The following is a 21,570-nucleotide window of genomic DNA, read 5'->3' on the forward strand; positions in this document are numbered from 1 at the left end:
CCAAATTAGACAGAGCTGGTAAATTATTATCAACGCCAACTTGTTTCAAAAACTTTATTTCGTAAATTGTTCTGTTATAATACAATTCATATTCATTACATGTATATATATACTATACTGTATATCTATATCTATATATGTATGTATATAGAGATAGAGAGATTTTCTGTTTGCTATGGTTTTAATTTCTCTTGTAAATCTTGTAGACATCATAAAAATTATAAAATTTAAAAACTTAACAGATAATTATTTATTACACCGTTCTGTGGTCATACATACATATAATAATAGTTTTATCCAGCATTAAATATTAATGTACCCATATGTAGTAAAACAGAAAAATAGTCATTTAGGAGAAAAAAAAATAATGAATAGAAAACAAGAAAGAATGAATTATACAGAAATAGTACGCCGAACGCATGTGTGTGAGCGCGAGAGCATTTTGCCTGCGCTAGAGCGAGATGGCAAGCATATGCTTTGTCTTTTTCTAAGCTATGTATAAGCGTTTAAAACGAGAGAGAACAAAAATTACATTTGTATACATAGTACATGCGATATACCGTTAGTATTTGCAGCGGCATTCTTCCTCTTCCTCCGACCGCGCTTTGTAAAATAGTTTTCAACATTTGTCAAAGCACTACAAAAATTTAACAAGTATGTTCATACAAATATGTATGTATTGCATTTTTTTGTTTACGGTTTTACTGTTTTTTGTTGTTGTTGCGCTTTCTCCTCTTTTTAATTCGTTTTAAATCTTGCTCTAAACCTTACTTTGGTATCAATTACAAATTTCTTCTAATGCCTATTTGCAGTCCTACGATTTCGTCACAAATAGCGCTCATCGAGCTCGAGTTAGAAACATTCAGTTTTTTTTTCAATATACTTGTGTATATATATTTTTTGGTTTGTTTTCTGTTTTTTGTTCATCTCTATTCCTACTAAAATATTGCTATTCAAAATTAAATTTTTTTCAGATCTTGGCGCAAACATTTCGAGCAGATTGTTAAATTTAACAAATTGGTGGTGGCGTTAAGACTGGGATCCTTTGAGTTCTTGGCTCTGTTGGTGGGTGTTCGTCTTGTAACTGTAACGGTGTAACTGTACTTGTTTTATTTTCTTTGGAACTTCATTGATTGAGATTTAGTTTGCTTTTTGTTTGGACCGCAAGACTGGACTGTACTGCACGAACTTTTCCTCAATACCTATGTATAGTATATACTATGTAGTTACCAGCTGAGACTGTAGTTTTTATTGTAGCTGGATTTGCCTTCTTTCTACATAACCTCAAACTCAATTTCTCCGCCAGCTTGCCACGCTCCCCGCCTCTGCTGTCTCTGGGCAAGTAACATTTCGAGAACAATTTACATTGGACATATCAATAGTTATAGATTTTATTTAATATTTTTTCACTTTGTCTGTCATTTGTTTTTGCTGGTTTTTGGGTTAACTTATAAATCATAAATATATGTATATATATCAACTATGCATATAATATATGGCTAGCCTAAGGTTTTTTTGGATTTTTTATTTTTTTTTTCCAGCTTGCCATATATCATAACTTTGCTATATACATTCTATACATACAATACTACATACATACATATATAGGCATGTACTAGGTATATGTAAATATATGTATATACTATATAGTAATAATTTGAATGTAACCAGCTCGTAGCATAACAACACGCTCTGAATATTTGTGTCCAAACTATTTCAAATAGTTTGCCATCATATCATTCTCACATAATGTCAACGTCAATATATCAATAAAGGTTACTCTTTGTTTTTGTTTTTTTGTTGTTTTCTTTTTTTAAATATATAATTATAGGATTTTTTTCCTATTTTTTGTTTTTTCTTGTAAATAATTATGAATGTTTGCTTTGCTTTTTGTTTAGGTTTTTTTTTTGTTGCTTAGCTTCCGAACAACTAAGTACATTCTACTTTTCTCTTTCTCTCTCTCTCTCTCTTTCTCCCTTTTATATCCATTCATTCATATCTCACTTCCCCGTCATTCTTGTAACTTGTTCTTACATACGTGTTGAGCACAATTTTTGCAGAATCACTCGAACATAGCCATCGATGAGGTAGGCACCACTTCCAGCAGCAGCTGAAAGAACAGCGTTACTTTGTCTGGAAAGGAAATGAAAAATTTGGATTAGCTCAAATCGTCACTTATTTATCGAAGACTGGGTCATCACTTCAAAACTATTCGGCTATCAAAAGTGTCCGAAAAAATCACGTTTAATGGAATTTCTCAAGATCATTAGGTCTTTCATTGAAACGTTATAATAGGTTGATTATATAGATAGGTATGGAACCGAAATAGTTAAGAGGTGACTGCCACTCCCAATGTTTATCGTCGATACTCACTCATGAAACGCGGTGTCATGCCCAGCTTAACGAACGGCACATAGAAGATCAGCCCCGTAAGGATAAAGAGGACCGCATATAAATACTCAATGCGCGGCGTATCGATAATTGGCGCCACAACGAGATACATGGATATGACCAAGACCACAACGGGAATGATAATTGGCACTTTGTAGGGCCGTGGATAGTTGGGTTTGGTGAAGCGCATCACGATGAGTGCCAGCATGGCGCCGCCGTAAAATATCCAAGCGGTGAAGCTGAAGAAATCAATCAGCGAGTCGATGGTGCCATACAATACCATAGCCGAGGCGATCAATGACTGTTTGATGATAGCATATGTATGTATTTATAAATGAGGATTACTCCAATTACTATAGCATCCGATGCTTACGTGGAATATTAGGCCGGGCGCTGGCGTTAGCCGACGTATATGGACATACGACAGAATATCGAGTAGATGTCCCTCGCGACTGGCAGCAAAGCACAAACTATAAGAAATCAAGTGTTAGATACAGTTTAAATATATGTATATGCTTCTGATGCATTTCGACCCCCAGTTGGGGAAACTAATGTTAAAACTTTTATTTGTATATGAATACATTTTATTCGAACTTCTCCGAGACTGAGTTTATATAAATCCGCAAAACTTCAATAAACGAAAACGTCCTTTATACACGTGAATACAAATTTCGAAATTGAATCCAAGTTATATGGGACACAACTATAAGTAGTACTGAAGCTATGTTGAAATATATGTTTCACCTCAGCCTCCGTAAAGGTAGAACATTTGATTCGAATGCAAAAAATGAAAAAAATTATGTATATACTTGTAGTTACGTCATTTGGGAGTTCAAGTGCTCAAAAATTAAAAGAGCCATTAAAATGAGTTGATTTTTATATTAAAAGAAAATACCAATAAATCAAAAATAATGGGTTTAAAGTTTTTAAAATCAGATGAACATTATATTTTCACATAAAGAATAAATTGCAGCTAACTTGTGCCCCGCGAATGGATGCACAACTAATACATATAGGGCTCGATTTGATCGCGATCTTTAATCATTATTCAGTGTATTTCTTTCCGAACTACCTTATTATTACGCACTCCTTGCTAACTTTGGACGGATCTGCTCAGCTAATAGAATATTTACTGATCAGAGCATAAAACTTTAGTAAATCAACAAGATATATTCGATATTGTTTTTTGTAAGATTTAAGAACTCTAGCTCGAGCTTTTATTTTAGACTTATCTTATCAAGAAGTTATTAAAAAGCCCTATAATTATCCCAAGCACTCAGCTACAAAAAAAAAAACAAACAAAAAACTACTCCAGCTTGCATTTAATTCCCTAATAGAGCTGATTCGAACCTACTTAGTAGGACTTCTCATGTTTTATGAAATGAACGTATTTTAAAAAATATTATATTTCGGACAGCCTACAATAAAATGAAAAGATAAGCCCCAAAAACATACTGTTCTTAATTCCATCACCACCAAATGGGCAAGAGGTATAGAAATGTTTTGGAAATATATTCGGATATGGGAACACCTGCTGGTGGAATGAGCCACGCTTTCTAAGTAGCTTGCAAAAAAGATACGGAAATGGAAGCAGGGCAGATGGTCTTTGAAATCGGTACATACTTCGTATAGTCATGGTACTAAAAGCTCGAGAAAATTTGTGTCGATTGCACCTCCCGGACCGAGGGGTTTGGCCTGGTACTCTCCTCAGTCAGCTCAATCATCGAAAATTAGCTCTACGAGTATATGGTCGTTAGGTGTAAACAAAATTCTAAACGAAATGAAATCTGTAGTAACACACCCCGTATAGAATCCCTTTTTTATAATTCTCATTTAAAATTGCCCATCTATTGGAGTTATGTATGGGATGTGATTCACACACTTACCGCCCCGCAGCAAAGAGCGTTCCATTGGCGCTGCCAAAGGTGCTGATTGTGACGCTGAGCGGCATTAGCCAGGCCATGGCGCCCAAGATTCGATTGCCAAAGGTAACGGCCACCGCCTCAGAGTCGATCATTTCGGTGGGAGACATGGCTGCCAGATAACTGATGTTGATCAAAGCATAACAGAGGGTGACCAACGGTATGCCAATCATGATGGAGCGTGGCAGGTTCTTGCTCGGATTCTGAATCTCTTCGGTCACATAGTTTAGATTATTCCACCCGTCGTACGCCCAGAGGCCTGTGTAAAATGCTGTCGCAATGGCGCCAAAGTTCGGCGCCGGCTCACTAAATGCATTCGTCAGATGCTGTGTGTTGCCCTGAAACAGTTTCCAGGCCCCACCGCAGATCACAATGACCACGGCCACCAGTTTGGCGGCCGTAAAAACATTCTGTACGGCCATTCCCAGATTAACGCTGTAGCAATTGACAAACAGTATCATGACTGTGCAGCAGGCAGAAGGAGCAGGCAGGAGCAGCACAGTGAGTGTGAGGGAGAGAGCATGAAAAGGAAAAGAAGAGAACATACCGTCAATATCATCATCGATCGATTCCACTTGCACATTAACACAAGTACTGTTATATGAGTTCTATATTCTATATTTCAAAAATATATGCTCCATCCATTTTTCAATCCTTCTCTGCGCATCTCAAATAGTACACGAGCTCTGCCGCTTATTTTGAAAATCTATTTATTTCGAAAGTATATGCTGGAAGAATAAATCTATTTTTCAAGCCCTTCTCTGCGCATCTCAAATATTACATGACTTCTGCATTTCATTTTGAAAATCTACTATATTTCAAAAACATATGCTTGAACAATAAATCCATTTTTCAATCCCTTCTCTGCGATATTTCAAATATTACACGAGTTCTTCCGTTTATTTTGGAAATCTATTTATTTCGAAAGTATATGCTTGAAGAATAAATCTATTTTTCAATCCCTTCTCTGCGCATCTCAAATAGTACACGAGTTCTGCCGTTTATTTTGAAAATCTATTTATTTCGAAAGTATATGCTGAAAGAATAAATCCATTTTTCAATCCCTTCTCTGCGCACCTCAAGCCATTATCACAAATACTACATGGGTGCTGTACTTAAGCCTCGATGTTCATTTTAAAAACCCACTATATGATCTGTTTTTTAATCCTACCAGCATTGCCACTCAATTGTTCCTATGCTAGCTATTCATATATCCTGTCAGGATTTTACTGAAACTTCATCTTATGTTGAGGTATTACAAAAGAATCCTATAGAAAAGAAAAGTTGTTTGCTATTAGAAATGCTTTTTACACCAATGCTTCCTATTATGATAGCTATATGATATAGTTTAGTTTTGATTATGGTGAGGGGCCTGATAGGGATCTTGAAAATACTAACAAAAAGTGATCTGTTTGATTTTTGAACCTATCTTTTCGATGCCAGCTGTATGATCTATTGATCCAATTTGAATACATTTTTTGATTATAGTGTGAGAAACTATAAAAACATATAAATACTACGGTATCGTCATAAACCACAAAGTTCTCAGTATCGGTGCTAGGCCGGCTATATAAAATAAATCGGCTATATTTGATTTGTAATAAACTGGATGGGACAAGTCTACAAACAAATATTGTTGCCTTCAAACGAACGAACGAACAAACGGACGGACAGACGGTCATACTGCTCTTCATCTCTTGGTTTGTGTTCAATAGAGCTTGGAATCTAAGTATTACTTTTAATTGGATTGTTATTGTTGAAGAGTGCATCTATTTTTTTTCATATACTCGTAGATGATGGACTTACCAATCGCCACCAGAGCGACCATTTTGACAACACCCATGGGCGGATCACATTCCGTGACAAAGGCCTCAACGGCATACTGTGCAAATGATAAGCATATTATAGCCATTTGTGATGGCTTCAACACCAATGTGGATACCCATGAAAATAAAAACGCCGGTGCCGGTCCGTAGGCGTCCATGAAGTATGCCCATTCAGCGCCAGATGATGTGTTCATTGTACCAAGTTCAGCGTATGCCAGAGCGCCTAAAAAAAGCCCAGAGAAATTGGATGATACCGTATGTGTTAGGGATGTTGCTTTCAACTCATGTGTGTGTGTGTGTGTGTGTGAATGAGTTAGGGTATTTGGTTGTGTGTGTACGCCAAAATGTGTTTTGTTGGACGCTTGCCAGCACGCTGCACGCTAATGACGTGCAATTATGTGGCAAGGCAGCAACAAGTGATAAATGGCCAATAAATAGGTCACTCGCAAAGAGTGTCTGTGTGTGCGTGTGTGTGTGTCTGTGTGTGCTTGTGTGTGTCTGTGTGTGTACTTACCCAGCAAAGAGAGCAAACCACAGGCAAGCCAGATTAAAAAGCTAATTCCAACGGAACCAGTGCGAACCAGTAAGCCGGAGGGTGACACAAATATTCCAGACCCTGTAAGATGAGTTAATTAAATAAATAGCAATATTAAAATTATATAACAGATTATCATAATACGATTATTAATTACAACTAATTAGGTAGCTATGGTAAATCTTTCTATAAAAATCAATCGTTTTCCAACAGTTCGAAAAACTATCGTGTTGATGATGACTTTTTAAGTGTATTTGCATATAGATATTTTATATTTATTATTATATTATATTTATTTATAATATTTATTATATAAACTAAAATTAAATGAAATATCATTCGATTCAAATTCCTATTTTTGTAGCAATTTATTTTTTTCAAATAGGTCTACGATGCTCCACACATACATATTTATTAATTAGAAAGTTATATGTGGATATTATAATTTTGGGGATTTTCTTTTGTACCAGGTAACATATGTCAAGCCCCTCTATGTAGCTCTATTCCTTTCATTCAAACATGTATGAATACTGTATATTGTATACTGTTATAAAGTGCTTTACAAATAGTTTTTTTTTTACGAATAATTGAATGCTCAACTCTCTATCTGATATCTGTGCGTGTACTTAAGAAATATTAAAAAATAGCTTTCTTGGACTTCTTTTCTTATCAGCTGTACGAAAGAACTAGTTCCCAGCTCACAAATATAATAAAGAAAGAAAGAAGCGATAAAGAAAGAGACATAAGTGACTCGCTAGGAATAATGCTGGTGAAATGTGAGGAAGAAAGTTGAGCGAAGATTTTCAAAATTAATTGGAACTAGCTCGGAATCGGGTTAGCGACGACTGCCTGCGTAGCATACTTTTGAAGGCAACTTGTGCCGCCCATCGATTGACGAGTGTGCGTTTTTTTTCACAGCAATGCAGCAATAACTTCCGGCTTACCAACAGCATGTATGTATGTATGTGCATGCACGCACTTGCCAAATACATACCTACACACATGTACTACTTATATACATGTGTATGTATGTATGTATGTGTAGCGGAATGTGTAGAGACATGGCAAGGGGGTTGTTACCAAAGCCACCCCAAAAAGACGCACGCAACGTCATCGCCAGTGTCTGCGTCGCTGTTTGTGTGTTTGTGTGACTGTGTGGGTTAATACAATTTATGCTGTGGCACAGGCTTTCACAATATACCGTTATTAAAGCTCCAACAAATAACGGGAACATTGTGCAGAGAGCGCGCTGTCCGACTGCAAGTGTTCGCCGTCGACCGCCGTTCGGCGTCGGCGTCATTAACGCCTTAGTCTTATTCACAATTTTTGTTGCCGCCATGCAACAATTTTTGGGTTCATTGCGTGGCGTTGCGTTGCGTGGCGTGGCGTGCCTTGTTTAAGGTCAAAGTGCAACACATTTGCCGGCATTTGCGTGTCAATAATTAAGCGCCCACTTGCCACACACATAAGCAGACCACCCACGGAGCATTTCAGTGTGTTATTAAAGGGATTTCGCATCTGAGCTCTGGATATAGGATATTCTATAGTGGGCTTAACTGTTAATTGAAATTGTTGTTCTGCTTCTTCTCTGTTTGAATAAACACTTGCATCTCGGAAAGTAGACGAGGTGGTGATTATATCTTACTAGAACCTGCAATGTCTTTAAATTTGTATTGACATCCTTTTGAGAGATCTCAGTGAGGGCCTCAAATTTTCATTCTGAAATAAGTTGAAGCTAGTTTTTTGGTTAATTCACTTTATTTAAAATTTGCATTGACATTCTTCTAAGAGATCTCAGTGAGGGCCTGAAATTTGCATTTGAAAATAAGTTGAAGCTAGTTTTTTGGTTAATTTATAATATAAGTGAAAGATTTACTAACTGGAGTTGTGTCTTCAAAAGGTTCTATGAAAGCAAATAACCCTTTTAAACAATGCAGCTAACATATATCCCTTCGCCACTACATGATCAATTTTAAAATCTGTGGCTAATGCTTTATTTAAATAAATGATGAGCTACTTATATTATTTCTCAAAATAAAGAACAATTAATGAAGAACAGCATATATTAAAACGTATTCTTCAACAAATTTAATTGTAAACAATTGTAATCTTTTAATAGCAGTCTAACAAATATTTTATGTCCCAGCTAATACAAAAAGCCTACATTTAAATGCTTTTAATTTATAATAGAAGTGTATCTCTATTTGTCTTAACTTAAATAAAAAGCTTAGTAAATAACAGCTAAGAGAGCTTAGAAAATGTCAACTGTAGTGATGCAATCGTTTATTGTTTCAGGTTTATTAATATGTTCACATTCAAGTCAGAGTAAACTTTTTTTCCAATAGCTTCTTTGTTGTATAATACTGATATTTTAAAACTGTCTTAGCCATAGCTTATGAAAATCTTTGGACAAATGACACTTTCGTCGCTCTAGCTGTGAGAATAATCAAAAATCGCTAAGTTTCATTCAAAAATTAATCAAAACTATCCGTTCAATTTAATATATCATCATTTATGTTTATGGCAGCTAAACCTGATAAAAATCCGCAAAATTGGCTCGCATAAAAGCTAGCAGTGAAGCAGTCGAGTGCTGTTTTTCCCCCATTATTTATTTGCTTGAACTTTAAAATGACTTATCAGTACTTTTTCTGCTATTGTGCCCTAAATGGCCTTCATAAATAGGCAATAATATCATTAAAGTTGTACAGTTTGTGGGCTTTGCTTGTGCACAGTCACAGGCTCGGGCTCGGGCACGGGCTCGGGCAACACCTGTGCCGGGATACACACTTCCATATGAGGCGTCACATGGTGTTGTGTGCTGAGCTAAATTATGAATTCGTTTTGCGTCACGCCCACCTTTCAACTTGTATTTGTCGACCAAATATATATGTGTGTATATATATATACATATATTATGTACTTTTTCTTGTTTTTCGTTTCTATAGTTCATCCACTACTTGTGCGAAATCCCATAAAAACACGAGCATGGAAATTGCCAATGCCTCGTCCCACTGTTTCTTCGCTTCAGCACTTTCTTTCTATGTTTATCAAATTTTTTTATCTATTTTATTTTTTGTTGACGCGATTTGCTGTTATTGCTGTTGTTGTCTTGTTACGTATACGTGTTTTCTCACGGCCATTGCGTATACGCACTGCTGTACGTGCGCATTAGCCGCTCTCTCTCTTTATCGATACGTTTACGTATTCATAAATAAAAGTATGCCTGTCTGTCTGTTTGTCGGTTTGTAAGCATGTACATATATTCACATGTCAATACATATGTACGAGCATGAATGCATGCGGGTGTTAACATACTTGTATGTATGTATGTGCGGATCTAATTTTATGCGCCAGCATTGTGTGGCTGTGTTCTTTATTTATTCATTTATACATTTTCTTTTTCAATTTTTTATTTTTGCCATGCGAGCCTCTAAAAATTTGCCCCCAATTTCAAATCGAATATAAGGAGAAGAAACACGAAACAAGAGTGTGCATAAAAATTGACAAAATGTCTCTCTTTTCTGTTTTTGGAAGCCAACAAAAATATGTCTTATGGCCTTACTGCGGCTTCTCGTGTCTGCCACAGTTTTGCCAGCAAATTTGCTTGCATTTGTTGTTCTTTTCTGGGTTCATCGGCATGCGAGAGATATAAATAAAATGCAAATTGCCGGCTCGAGACATTGTCCGGAGTCGACAAAGTGTCTTGGCTAAGCCTATTGGGGGTTAAGTGTGGCTGACATGCACATTTTTTTTTTTTTTTTTGCCAAAACCAAAACAAAATGTGTTCAGGGGCTGGTCTAGGAAAAACTTTGATTATATGCTAGAGTACTCCTATAAAGAATATCTGTATAGAGCATTCAAATATTCAACAGTACAAGGATGTAGATGCCAGCGAGTCAAAGGCTGCTTGAGTTCATAATTTGGTTTTGATTTGCCAAGCTGGTGCATTTGGTTACAATTAAGTATATACTCTTCTAGCTGCTTTATAAAGCCCCAAAAAAAAAAAAAAAAACAAGTAAAAAAGCTAAAGTCGGGTGTCCCGACTTTGAAATACTCTGTACATATGTTTACAATAATTATAGAAAATAAAAAAATTAAGAAAATAAAAAAAAAATTTGATCGATTTTACCTCTCTCGGTATTCGAACTCACGTAAAGGGTTTATAATTGCACATTTACATAGAAATTGCGCCTGTGTGAGTGTATGTATGCCTATGCGCATCTATTCGTGTCTGTGTAAGCATTTTCGCAGTCAACCAAACAGCAACATCAACAACAGCCGCGGGCAGCGCTTGAGCAGCGCTGCAGCAGCACTGCATCAGCAAATATATTTATGGCTATAACTTCTTGTTAAATCGGTCTATCATAATGAAATTTGGCATACGGACACATAATAACTAACTGGGGGTATTTCCAAAATTTTAGTTCGAAATTCCAAGAATTACGGGAGTTACGATTTGCGGGGTAGAGGGGGGAGGGAGGGGAATTCCAAAATATACATTTTCTGCGTATTCACATAAGGCATCTGGGACTAAAATTTGGTGTTCCTAGGTCTTATAGTCTCCGAGATATAGGCGATTATACGAATGGAAAATCGGGAAAACCCCCATAGGGGGGAAGTGGGGGGGAAAATCAAAAAAATAAAACAAACTCGTATAGAATACACACATAACGCATCTTCATGCAAAATTTGGTGTCTCTATCTCTTATAGTCTCTGAGATCCAGGTGTTCATACGGACGGACAGACGGACAGACGGACAGACAGACAGACAGGGCTAGATCGACTCGTCTCGTCATGCTGATCAAGAATATATATACTTTGTGGGGTCTGCCACGCCTCCTTCTGCCTGTTACATTTTTCAGCTCCCGCAAACCTAATATACTCTTGTACATTTCATGTACAGAGTATAAATACTACGTTCAAAGCAAACTCTGATGGAATTGATAATAATGATAAGCGCTTCGTCTTATCAGATGACACTCGTGACTGATTTTATTAACCCAAAAAAATATGGCATTTTAATCATCGACCACTCCCCTGATTTGACTTCGTATGAGTATTAACTTTTCCTAGGATTGCATTTGTCCGTAAGAGGAGAACACTTTAAGGACGTTGTAGCCATTCAAAGGGCTGGAAGGACATGGCAGCAGATGGCCCAGCACATTCGTACAAAGTGCATCTCTATTCGCAAGAAAAATATTTTGAATAAAATAAACTCGTTTGTTATTATTTCCATCAAGTCCTGACATGTATTACTTTACTTATTCAAATTTTCAAGATATTTTTGTGCATAAAAATTAAGGTTTAATAATTTATATATAATTTATAATTCTTGTTAAAGTCTCACGAAATTGTAGCTTTTCAGTTATCATCAAAACATTCAACATTTAATCAGCAGACTTACCTATCATAGTTCCAACAATTAAAGCCACCCCACTGAAGAGGCCCAGCCTGCGAATATATAGAAGAGGGGGAGAAAGAGTGAAGAGTTTATTAAATATAAGCATTATTTTGATTGATTTTAGTTCACACAGTTCCATGTTATTTGATAAGTATGGACAATTGCTGATATCTCATATAATTCCCAGTTTAAAAACACTATCTAGTGCTTGTTTTATTAAAGCCTTTAAGACCGCACAAATTTCACAATATCTGCATGCATTTCATGAATGATTCACACAGCAAAGCCATCAATTGCTGTTTTATGTAGATAATGACGTCTTCTTTATATATCAATATATGATATATTGTAATTTTATGGAATGTTTGTTATACTTGTACTTTCTATTTTTGGTTTATCATTAATCATGTTGTGAATCGGAAGTCATTTAAAGGGAATCAGGACTTACCTTCTCTCGAGGTGAACAGCGTCGTTCGGCGTTGAGCCATTCCTCTCCAGCGGCTTCCGCATCCGCCCGGTCCCTGATGAGTCGGTCTCTGTCGCTTCGGGCCCTTCTGTCCCAAGAGTCCCATTGGCACACATTGTCCCGTTGCTCGTTGCTTTTGTTGGCACATTATGTCCTTTAAGGATTGCATTTTTTGTTGTTTGTCATTTCATTTTTTTTTCGCACACATGGAAGAACATTGAAAAAAACAAACAAAACAAAACACAGGTTAGCAATGTAAAATGATGAGAAAGAGCGAAGGAGAGGCAGACAGAGAGAGAGAGAGAGAGAGAGAGAGAGAGGGAGAGTGGGAAAATAAGAGCCGATAACAACAAACACAAATGTATTATTGAATATTATAAATAATTCGTTAGATAAACAAAAAAGGCGGCACAAGCATTTTTTCTCTTTTTCTACTTTGGGTATTTTTTTCTTGCTGCCTTGCTGTTAATTAATATGGCACGCATTTAAGCCATTAGGCCTGTTGATAGCATCACACACACAAACACACTTTTTTTTTGGTTACATTTATATATAATATATAAGTATGTAAACACACCTCTATTATCTGTTGAATTATTTTTGCATGCGTTTTTTTGCAAGCAAAGTAGTTGTGATATTTTATCGCGCATGGCATGGACGGATAAAAAATAGCTAAAATTATTTCGCCGCGAATTTCAACAGTGAAGCGAACGCGTAATATAATATACTCTGATACGAATACGGCGACGAATCGCTGGCAACTGTCTGCTCGTAGCCTCGGCACAGCGTCAAATAGGCGAACGAAAAAGCTGCGCTGACGTCGACGTCGACCGCGCTAACGACAGGCTACCGCACGAGAATTGAGGCTGAGAGAGAGAGGCTGTGACGAGTCCGTCCGTCTAACACTACTCGCACCGTACCCGTACTACGTATTCGTATTCGTATTCGATGTCGTCGGATGCTGTCGTCGGCTGCCGCTGCTCGATCGACTTCGGATTAGAGGCGCTGCACTGCGCTCTCTTCTCTTCTCGCCAAGTTTCAAAGCACAGGAGAGTGAGTGCGCTGTGAATTGGGAATTGTGGGCACTTGTTGTTGGCGTGCTATATAAAAGTCATGTGCCAAAATTTCGTATACGACGATCTGGTCTACGTGACACGAGCGCCTACAATGTTTGACTGGCGATCTTTTACGTATAAGGCGGGCATACGAGAAAAGCCAGCGTGGCTGCAGAAAAATGTTCAACAAGTTAATGGCGAAAACATTGCACTTTCTCATTAAGGGCTTCCACTTTACATTTCCACTAAAATTAACACCCTAAGCGATTTACTATCTAAAAACAACCGTGATAGTCGCTAAAAACAATAACAAGCCATTTATTTAGATCTGAATGGGAATTGAATTAGAAAAAAAGAACCCCCTTGCAATTACGTCCAAATAAATGAAGTTTCTTGCTGTCTGGAGTATGTTTTCGCATTTCACAAGTGTTTCTAAAGCGGAACGTTTCAAAAAGTTCTCGAAAATAAGATTTACTTCTTGTCTATGTTAATTAATTTGGTTACTACAAATATTTCAATTATTATAGAATTTTTAAGTTTTATGGAATCACTTCCAAATAAGTAAAGTTTCTTGCTATCTGGAAATATGGAGTATGTTTTCGCAGTTCACAAGTGTTTCCAAAAAGTTCTCGAAAATAAGACATACTTCTTGCCTATGTTAATTAATTTGGTTACTACAAATATTTAACTTAATATCGAATTTGTGAGTTTTATGGAGGAATTTTTCCGCCTTTAGACGAACTGGCAAATTAAATTGCAACCAATTTGTTCATCTTCGGAAAATATAATAACGTTTCGACTTTACTAGGAAAAGGAATCTAATATTTTGAAATCACATTTAAAGCTTCGATAAGAAAACTACAAAATATTGTTTTATTTAGTTCAGAAGTGGGTTCACTTCGTTTTCAGTCACATGAACCATCAAAAACTTGATGGGATTTTCATTTATTTCTTCTTTTTTCTGCTAAAGATAAGACACATTCCATTTATCAGATAGAAGACAATAGCGGAATATTTCAATGCATCATCACACCATTTCTTAGGTGCGAATGCACTCATCAATCAGTAGAGGACTTGATATTATAGTATTTTGTACGATTCTGCAAACAAGACATCGATGGTTCTATACAACACCCACATAACTCGTATGTATGTATGTATAGTCCTCGTCACTTGATTTATACAATTTTTCAGGTATGCTCTCTGCAATTTGTCTAACTTTTTATTATTGTGCTCGGGTCGAGATGAGTCGAGTCGAGTCGAGTCGCGCCGCGATGTGTCGTGTTGGTTTTTCGTTTTTCCGAGTTTTCACATATTTTGACGCCACATTCACATTTCATTTGCGCGAAGGTGAAGGCATTTGGTTAAAAAGTATTACGCCGCCCTCTTTCACGATCTTTCACGATGTTTTATTGTTGTTGGGCAGCTATTTTTGTAGTCGCAACAACAACAAGAACAACAACAAAAAACAGTCAAATAATTTAAAATTCTTTCAGAGTCGACGACAGTGCCGCGTTAGATGAGACTCTCGGTATGCTTTTTATTTATTTATTTATTTATTTATTATTCCTGTTATCTACGTCAGTGTTTAGTCTGCTATTTTGTTATTCTTTGAATAATGCGTTCGAGTCTTGCGTGTCTCGTTGCTTAACGAAAACTGCAAAAGTTTTTCCACACACAGAGACGCCACAAGAAGGGCCACCAATGCCGGACTCTCGACAAACCATTCGGCTCGCTCTCAAGAAATGAACAAAAAAAAAAAAAAAAAAAAACAATTCGCAGAGAGTAATAGAGATGTACAGATGAACAGAGCTTATACATACTATACATATGTACATCTGTATGTATATCTGTATAGAGATACACATACTCGTGTGTACATTGGAATTCAAACAAATTGTTCGTTTGGCTGACACACGCTTTTTCATTTCATGTCAGCTTTTCATTGGCTTCAATTGGCCGCGGCTGCGGTCGACTCTCATTTTATTGCTTATTAATAGAGGCCTGTCTATATGGTCATGTGTCTGCTATATACTATATACATCTATATAGTATACAAGTATAGCAAATTACATGCCGCTACTCATAATTAAAATACGTCACAAGTGGAAGTGGCGGGCTCTTCAAAGCCTCTCCATTTGATCTCAGCATGAATGAACATATATACACACGTAATACACACACGTAATACACACACGTAATACACACACACACACACACACAGACAACTGCAAAGCAATCTTTGGTCGAAATTTCATCAGCATTTCCAAAAAAGAAAAAAGCGCATAGCTTAGATAACTGAGTGACTAAAAAGTAATCATCTACTTGTACTTTTTCTAACTGGAATTCTACTCTGCATTTAAAGCATTAAAAAATTGCTGTAAAATAGCTTAAGATAATTTTTTAGACCTTCTTAAAAGTACATTTATTGGATAAATGGAGGAGGACACTGAACTCGGAATTCTGATTCACGTCTCAACGATATGAAGCAATATTGCAGGCTCTGTTTCTAATTCCCCTCAAGTAAAGATGAAAGCGGGAAACAATTTTAAAAAAGCCTATAGCTTAGATAACTGAATGATTAAAAAGTAATTAGCTCCTTTTTTGCTGGAATTCTACTCTGCATTTAAAGCATTATCATTTAATTCCATCATCAGACTGAATGCATTAAAAAATTGCAGTAAAATATTGCCATATATTAATGCCATTAAGATAATGTTTTAGACTTTCTTAAAAGTACATTTTATTTTGATAAATGTTGGAGGACACTCGGAGCTCCGATTCACGTCTCAAAGACATGAAATATTATTGTAAGCTTTGTTTCTAATTACCTTCAAAGATGAAAACGGAAAATAATTTAAAAACAAAACTAAAAGTGTCTTAAGCTCAAGTTGTAAAACTTATTAAAAAGTAAAAAAATTATCAATAAAAAAGTGAATTAAGCTTGAAAGTACGAAATGTATTATTGAATGCTAAACAAAAGTTGCTATTGCGGTTTCTATTTGTTGTATTAAAAGTTAACTGATATTCCAAACACAATTAAAGGCTAAGAAACAAAAGGGGAGTACGTTCTTTTTTTTGCTTTTAAAACTCTACCACAAAGTAAATTCCAAAGTAAACAGGACTTTATGACTTTTGGATGCCACACTATATTGCTTGTGCTGCTTAGGTTCATCTTTTTAATAACATCCCGTCAAAATTTCATGACAATCGAAGCCAAGTTATAGTAAACCAAGTAAGACTGTGTGTTTGTGCTGAACGAACAAAAATACCCGAAAATTGCTCAGAATTTTACATTCAAAGGACACCATTAGGGGTCTCAAAAAAAAGTCCAAGCTCTTTGTACATAATTGTGATTAGTAATGGAGTATGGTGTTTTCAAAACGATCCTGAAACCAAGCGAAACCAAAATGTTTTAATTGGAAACACCCAGAAGTCGTTTGGAGAAGTCAAAAGTGCAAGGTCGAAAGGAAATTATTTATGGGGAATTCGTTCCAACTGGCCAAGTATAACTTGGAGAAGGATGTCTACTAATGCTGGTGATTGGTTTGTTGACCAAAAACTTGCATTTAGCCATCAACCACTTCACACAGTCAACCTTTTTCTTAAAATCGCAAAGGAAAACGCTTAAAGGACTTCAAAGCCATGCGAAAGGATTGTATGTATCAGCATTCTGATGGATGGCCTAAGACACAGATTTAGCCAAAATATCCATTTAGTGTTCTTATATTCCAAAATTCCTGCTTACTTAAGGCATCGTAATGCTCTGCTCCCATTCTCGCTAATGCCGGGCGTGATCTTTCAATCATAATCCAAACATAACACAACGTTGATTTTAAAATCCAGCAAAAAATGTATTCCCGCCAACAACAAACTTTTAGTTTATTCGAAACAAAATTGTTGTATTTATTCACGCCATGTTTTTGCCTTAAAAAAAAATCCGAGAAGCCCAAAAAAAAGAGTCGACGACGCGTCGTCGTGAATGAGAGGCCCGAAAAAAAAGAGACCAACACAAATACAAATTATTGCCATTAGCAAATGTATACGAGTAGATAAATGCTTTAGACAATATATTTAGGTATGTACCTCTGTATGTGTGTGTGTGTGTGTGTGTGTGTGTGTGCGGTATATAAATAATATAGATCGCCAGATATCTATGGGTATATATCTGTATACGTATGTATGTTTGTATAAACATAAATAAAACTGCTTGTACATTTTCAATGTTTCTTTTTTTTTTTTTTGTTTCGGCTCTGTTGTATTTTATTTAATATTATTATTTCTTTTTTTTTTTTTTTTTTTTTGTTCACCCTGTTTTCTGTCATAAAAGTCACGCGGTTCATGAAAATGTTGTAGGCACTTCTTCGCGATTTGCTGATGTGTGCTTCGCAATCGCAATTGTGTATGGGCAGTACTTTGTTTTAGTGCAGATATGGACTTTTGATTTCTTGTTTCTTGTTTTCTTTCGGCTTTGTTGATCTGCCGCAGTGTTTGAAGTCTGGCAGGAAGCAACTATAAACAAGATGCTGACTGAAATTTGCGATACTTTGATGAATTATGCAAGGGCGGGGCTGCGCATTTTCAAATGCAAATTCGAATCGCAAATCAAAGTAGAATTCTATAAATAAGCACAAGTTTCCTTTACACCCAACTGCAGAGAATGCAAATTCAGCCCAAAAGTGGGGGAAATATTGTGTGTGCCCCAAAAGAAGTAGACGATCAATGGAAATTTCAATATCTATCTAAATAGAAATGTAAAAACTTGAAAAGATTTGCTCCTATTTAGCTAAAATTTGAAAAAATTTTAAAATTCGGTCCGAGGATTATTTAAATCTGCTTATGATTTTTATTTACATAAAAAATATATACAGCTGTCTATTTCTTTCGTAAAATTGAGAAACTATTCAATACTTTTTTGCCACACTCTTCTCAACATGGAGTTGGGAGAGTAGAACTGAAGACCTTTTGTTCCCATACTAGGTTAAATCTCGATTGAGGTGCTTTTTTGTGATCGCATTGGAATGGGTTTCGACCTACATAAATCTATGAGTACCACGAGAGATAGGCAACAAGGTTAAGGACTTTTAGCTATTAATATGAACTAATTTTCATCTTTAAATCGAAAGTAGAGCACCTAATCGAAAAATTGAAGAGCCCAAATGGTGTTGAGAATAATTAGAAAGAAGTATGTCGGCTTAGTAATACAAAGAAAATCAAGATCAAACAGCTATGAGAGGGAAAATGTTGTCCTTTTATAAAGAATATGACGAATAGAGCATTTCGGGTCGGAATGTAGAATTGCGTGGGCTCCAAAAGTTGTTTATTGCAAAAAAACCCGGTCAGTTGTAGGGAGAATTAATGAATATACATTTAATCAATTATAGTAAGTAAGAATCATGCGTAATACATTCATGTTTACAAAACTAGTCGGATACATGGCCAAGTCAAGGACGCAGATATGTATGTAAGTGTTTTCAAAGGTCTCTGACTCGATTATAGGCCATTGTGTTGGCCACGGACTTGTAACATATCGAAATAGGTAAGCAAACGAACTGAGCAGCAAAACATATCAGACAGTCTAGTACAAGTTTATGTTTAGATCTCTTCGGCGGCCGTAAATGTTGTTCTTTCAATTCGAAATGAACTGAAATTCTATTTTAATTCGTCACGCCTGTCAGCAATCTATAAACGCCTCGCACATTCGAAGCTAAATGTGGCAAATAAACTTGATGCCGGGGAAAAAAAAATTCATTTTCAAAGCAATCGGATTGGAAATAGCTTTGAAGGGATGCAAATAGATAGATGATTATCATTATGATGTTTGTAATTAAAGAAATGAATATTAATGTGTCAGTCTCTAATGAAATCGGTCACCACAAATCGTGTAATGCCGCTGAGTGCAAATTCGTTTAGCTCATCTTTTTCATTTCTACTACTATATAGTATACATATGAGATATGAGAGACGTCAATGCCGATATACTATATAGCTGATGCTATTCCACCGATCGGCTGATTTCTCGTTAATTGCTTAAACAAATCGGCTTAAACTAAGCCCAGTCAGATAAACAATATCAACGCTTGGCATTCGTGCCAAAATGCATGTGAGCCTACGTTAGGTGGCAATTCTTTAACCCCATAATGCCAAAAGTTGTTCTTGAGGCACGCTCGTTCTCTACGATTAATATTTTGAGTATTTCCCAAACAATATTTACTTTTAACGAAATATTATTCAAATATTTTATTTTTATTATTTATTTGTGGTTATCCACTTAAAATGTTTGCCGTTTTTTTTTTTTTAATAAAAACTTGAAACACAACCGAGCACTGCCCTAAAATCAGTTCAATTCGTCTTCCAATTGAAAGTATATGAAGCTGATAATGGGAACGATGCAGAATATAACTGGGAACTCACACACTCACAAGTAGAATAATCAATTTTTTGAACTGTTGCTTTTGTTGCTTTTGGAACGGAATGAAAAGCATTTCAGTTTCTTCCAAAACTTAATTAAATAAGGGGAGTGGACGGTTTTTTGTCAAAAAAAGATAGATAAAAAGTAGATACTTCCACTTATTTTACTTCCGATTTTTTTCTAATTGTTGATGAAATCACTCCCTTTTTGGACTGCAGCTTCGGTAATTATAGAATCATGAAACATTGGCACTCAAGCCATCTGAGACCATTTAGAAACCATGTCTAACACTTATAAACTCTGCACCGAGAGAAATAATTAGATTAAATGTTTTAGAAAAATATCTAATCAAGCTTGAGCAAAAACTTGGTTTTTTTTTCATGCTGATTTTTTTTATCGATGCAACAAATATAGTGTTGCTTTGTGGAGCAAATTTTATAAAATGCTGACTGAGAATTGGTTAGGGATGTACCTTACCAGTATGACATACAGATGGCGCCACCAAAAAGTGTTCTATGCCAAAGGTGCTGCGTACTTTGGGGGATTTCTGGGGTTAAATCAAACACCCGACACGCGCCTCCCCATGATGGCTATCTTCGTGCGTATATCAGCCCCCAAAGCTGCAGCATACGATGATTGACTTGCCGTCGTCCCCGCTCCATTCCCATTGCCATTCCCGTCCGCTCTCCTCTCTCGCATCCAGGAGGCGATGCCGCGAGTGACGCAAAACGGAGCACTCGGAATGACTAATAATTATCACGCGCCAACTTTTTGCTAACTTTTCTTCATCCAACCTTTTTTTATTTTCTCTTCTAATACTCTACACTTTATGTGGAGGGGTATGTTGGGTTGGAAAGACAGCTTGATGGGATCAGAGAAGATCATAAAATTATATTCCTGTCATCGCGGCCTTGTTTATGGAGAGCATGTGACATTGTGACAGTTCAAATTGAAATCTTCTAGTAATGAGTTGATGGAAGAAAGTAAAGGTTGTGTAGATTAACTTTTTGTATTAATCTTTTATTCTTTCCTTTGCTTTTCTTTCCTTGTTTAACCTTGCTTATAAAGATCAAGCGAAGGGAAAGTAGAACCCATTTTTTTGTGACAGCTCAAATCGGAATCTTCTAGTAATGAGTTGATGGAAGAAAGTAAAGGGTGTGTAGAATAACTTTTTTTATTAGTCTTTTCTTCTTTACTTTCCTTTCCTTTCCTTTGCTTTCCTTTCCTTGTTTACCCCTGCTTATGAAGAGCATGCGAAGAGAAAGTAGAACCCGTTTTTTTGTGATAGTTCAAATTTAAATCTTCTAGTAATGAGTTGATGGAAGAAAGTAAAGGGTGTGTAGATTAACTTTTTGTATTAATCTTTTCTTCTTTCCTTTGCTTTTCTTTCCTTGTTTAACCTTGCTTATAAAGATCAAGCGAAGGGAAAGTAGAACCCGTTTTTTTGTGACAGTTCAAATTTAAATCTTCTAGTAATGAGTTGATGGAAGAAAGTAAAGGGTGTGTAGATTAACTTTTTGAATTAATGTTTTCTTCTTTCCTTTGCTTTGCTTTCCTTTCG

General features: G+C 36.2%; 1 protein-coding gene across 3 annotated transcripts in view; it reads right to left on the reverse strand.

Annotated features, from left to right (window-relative positions):
- Positions 1 to 40: 40 nt before the first annotated feature.
- The window catches only part of LOC115627217 (b(0,+)-type amino acid transporter 1), a 52,977-nt gene continuing 31,447 nt past the window's right edge, over positions 41 to 21,570 (reverse strand). Inside the window, exons 1-10 of one of the 3 annotated variants that reach the window (XM_030522838.1) lie at positions 13,120 to 13,276; positions 12,525 to 12,696; positions 12,080 to 12,126; positions 6,654 to 6,755; positions 6,256 to 6,362; positions 6,120 to 6,195; positions 4,278 to 4,776; positions 2,765 to 2,861; positions 2,374 to 2,692; positions 41 to 2,133 (exon numbers count right to left, since the gene is read on the reverse strand). In XM_030522838.1, coding sequence (XP_030378698.1) covers positions 2,063 to 2,133; positions 2,374 to 2,692; positions 2,765 to 2,861; positions 4,278 to 4,776; positions 6,120 to 6,195; positions 6,256 to 6,362; positions 6,654 to 6,755; positions 12,080 to 12,126; positions 12,525 to 12,696; positions 13,120 to 13,192 — 1,563 coding nt within the window. In that variant the 5' untranslated portion in view covers positions 13,193 to 13,276 and the 3' untranslated portion in view covers positions 41 to 2,062. Of the gene's footprint in view, positions 2,134 to 2,373; positions 2,693 to 2,764; positions 2,862 to 4,277; positions 4,777 to 6,119; positions 6,363 to 6,653; positions 6,756 to 12,079; positions 12,127 to 12,524; positions 12,697 to 13,119; positions 13,277 to 21,570 lie in introns of those variants that run through there. The other 2 variants (XM_030522836.1, XM_030522837.1) reach the window with 2 other exon arrangements.

This window comes from Scaptodrosophila lebanonensis, unplaced genomic scaffold, assembly GCF_003285725.1.
Source record: "Scaptodrosophila lebanonensis strain 11010-0011.00,11010-0021.00 unplaced genomic scaffold, SlebRS2 tig00000092-arrow-pilon, whole genome shotgun sequence".
Lineage (NCBI taxonomy): Eukaryota > Metazoa > Arthropoda > Insecta > Diptera > Drosophilidae > Scaptodrosophila > Scaptodrosophila lebanonensis.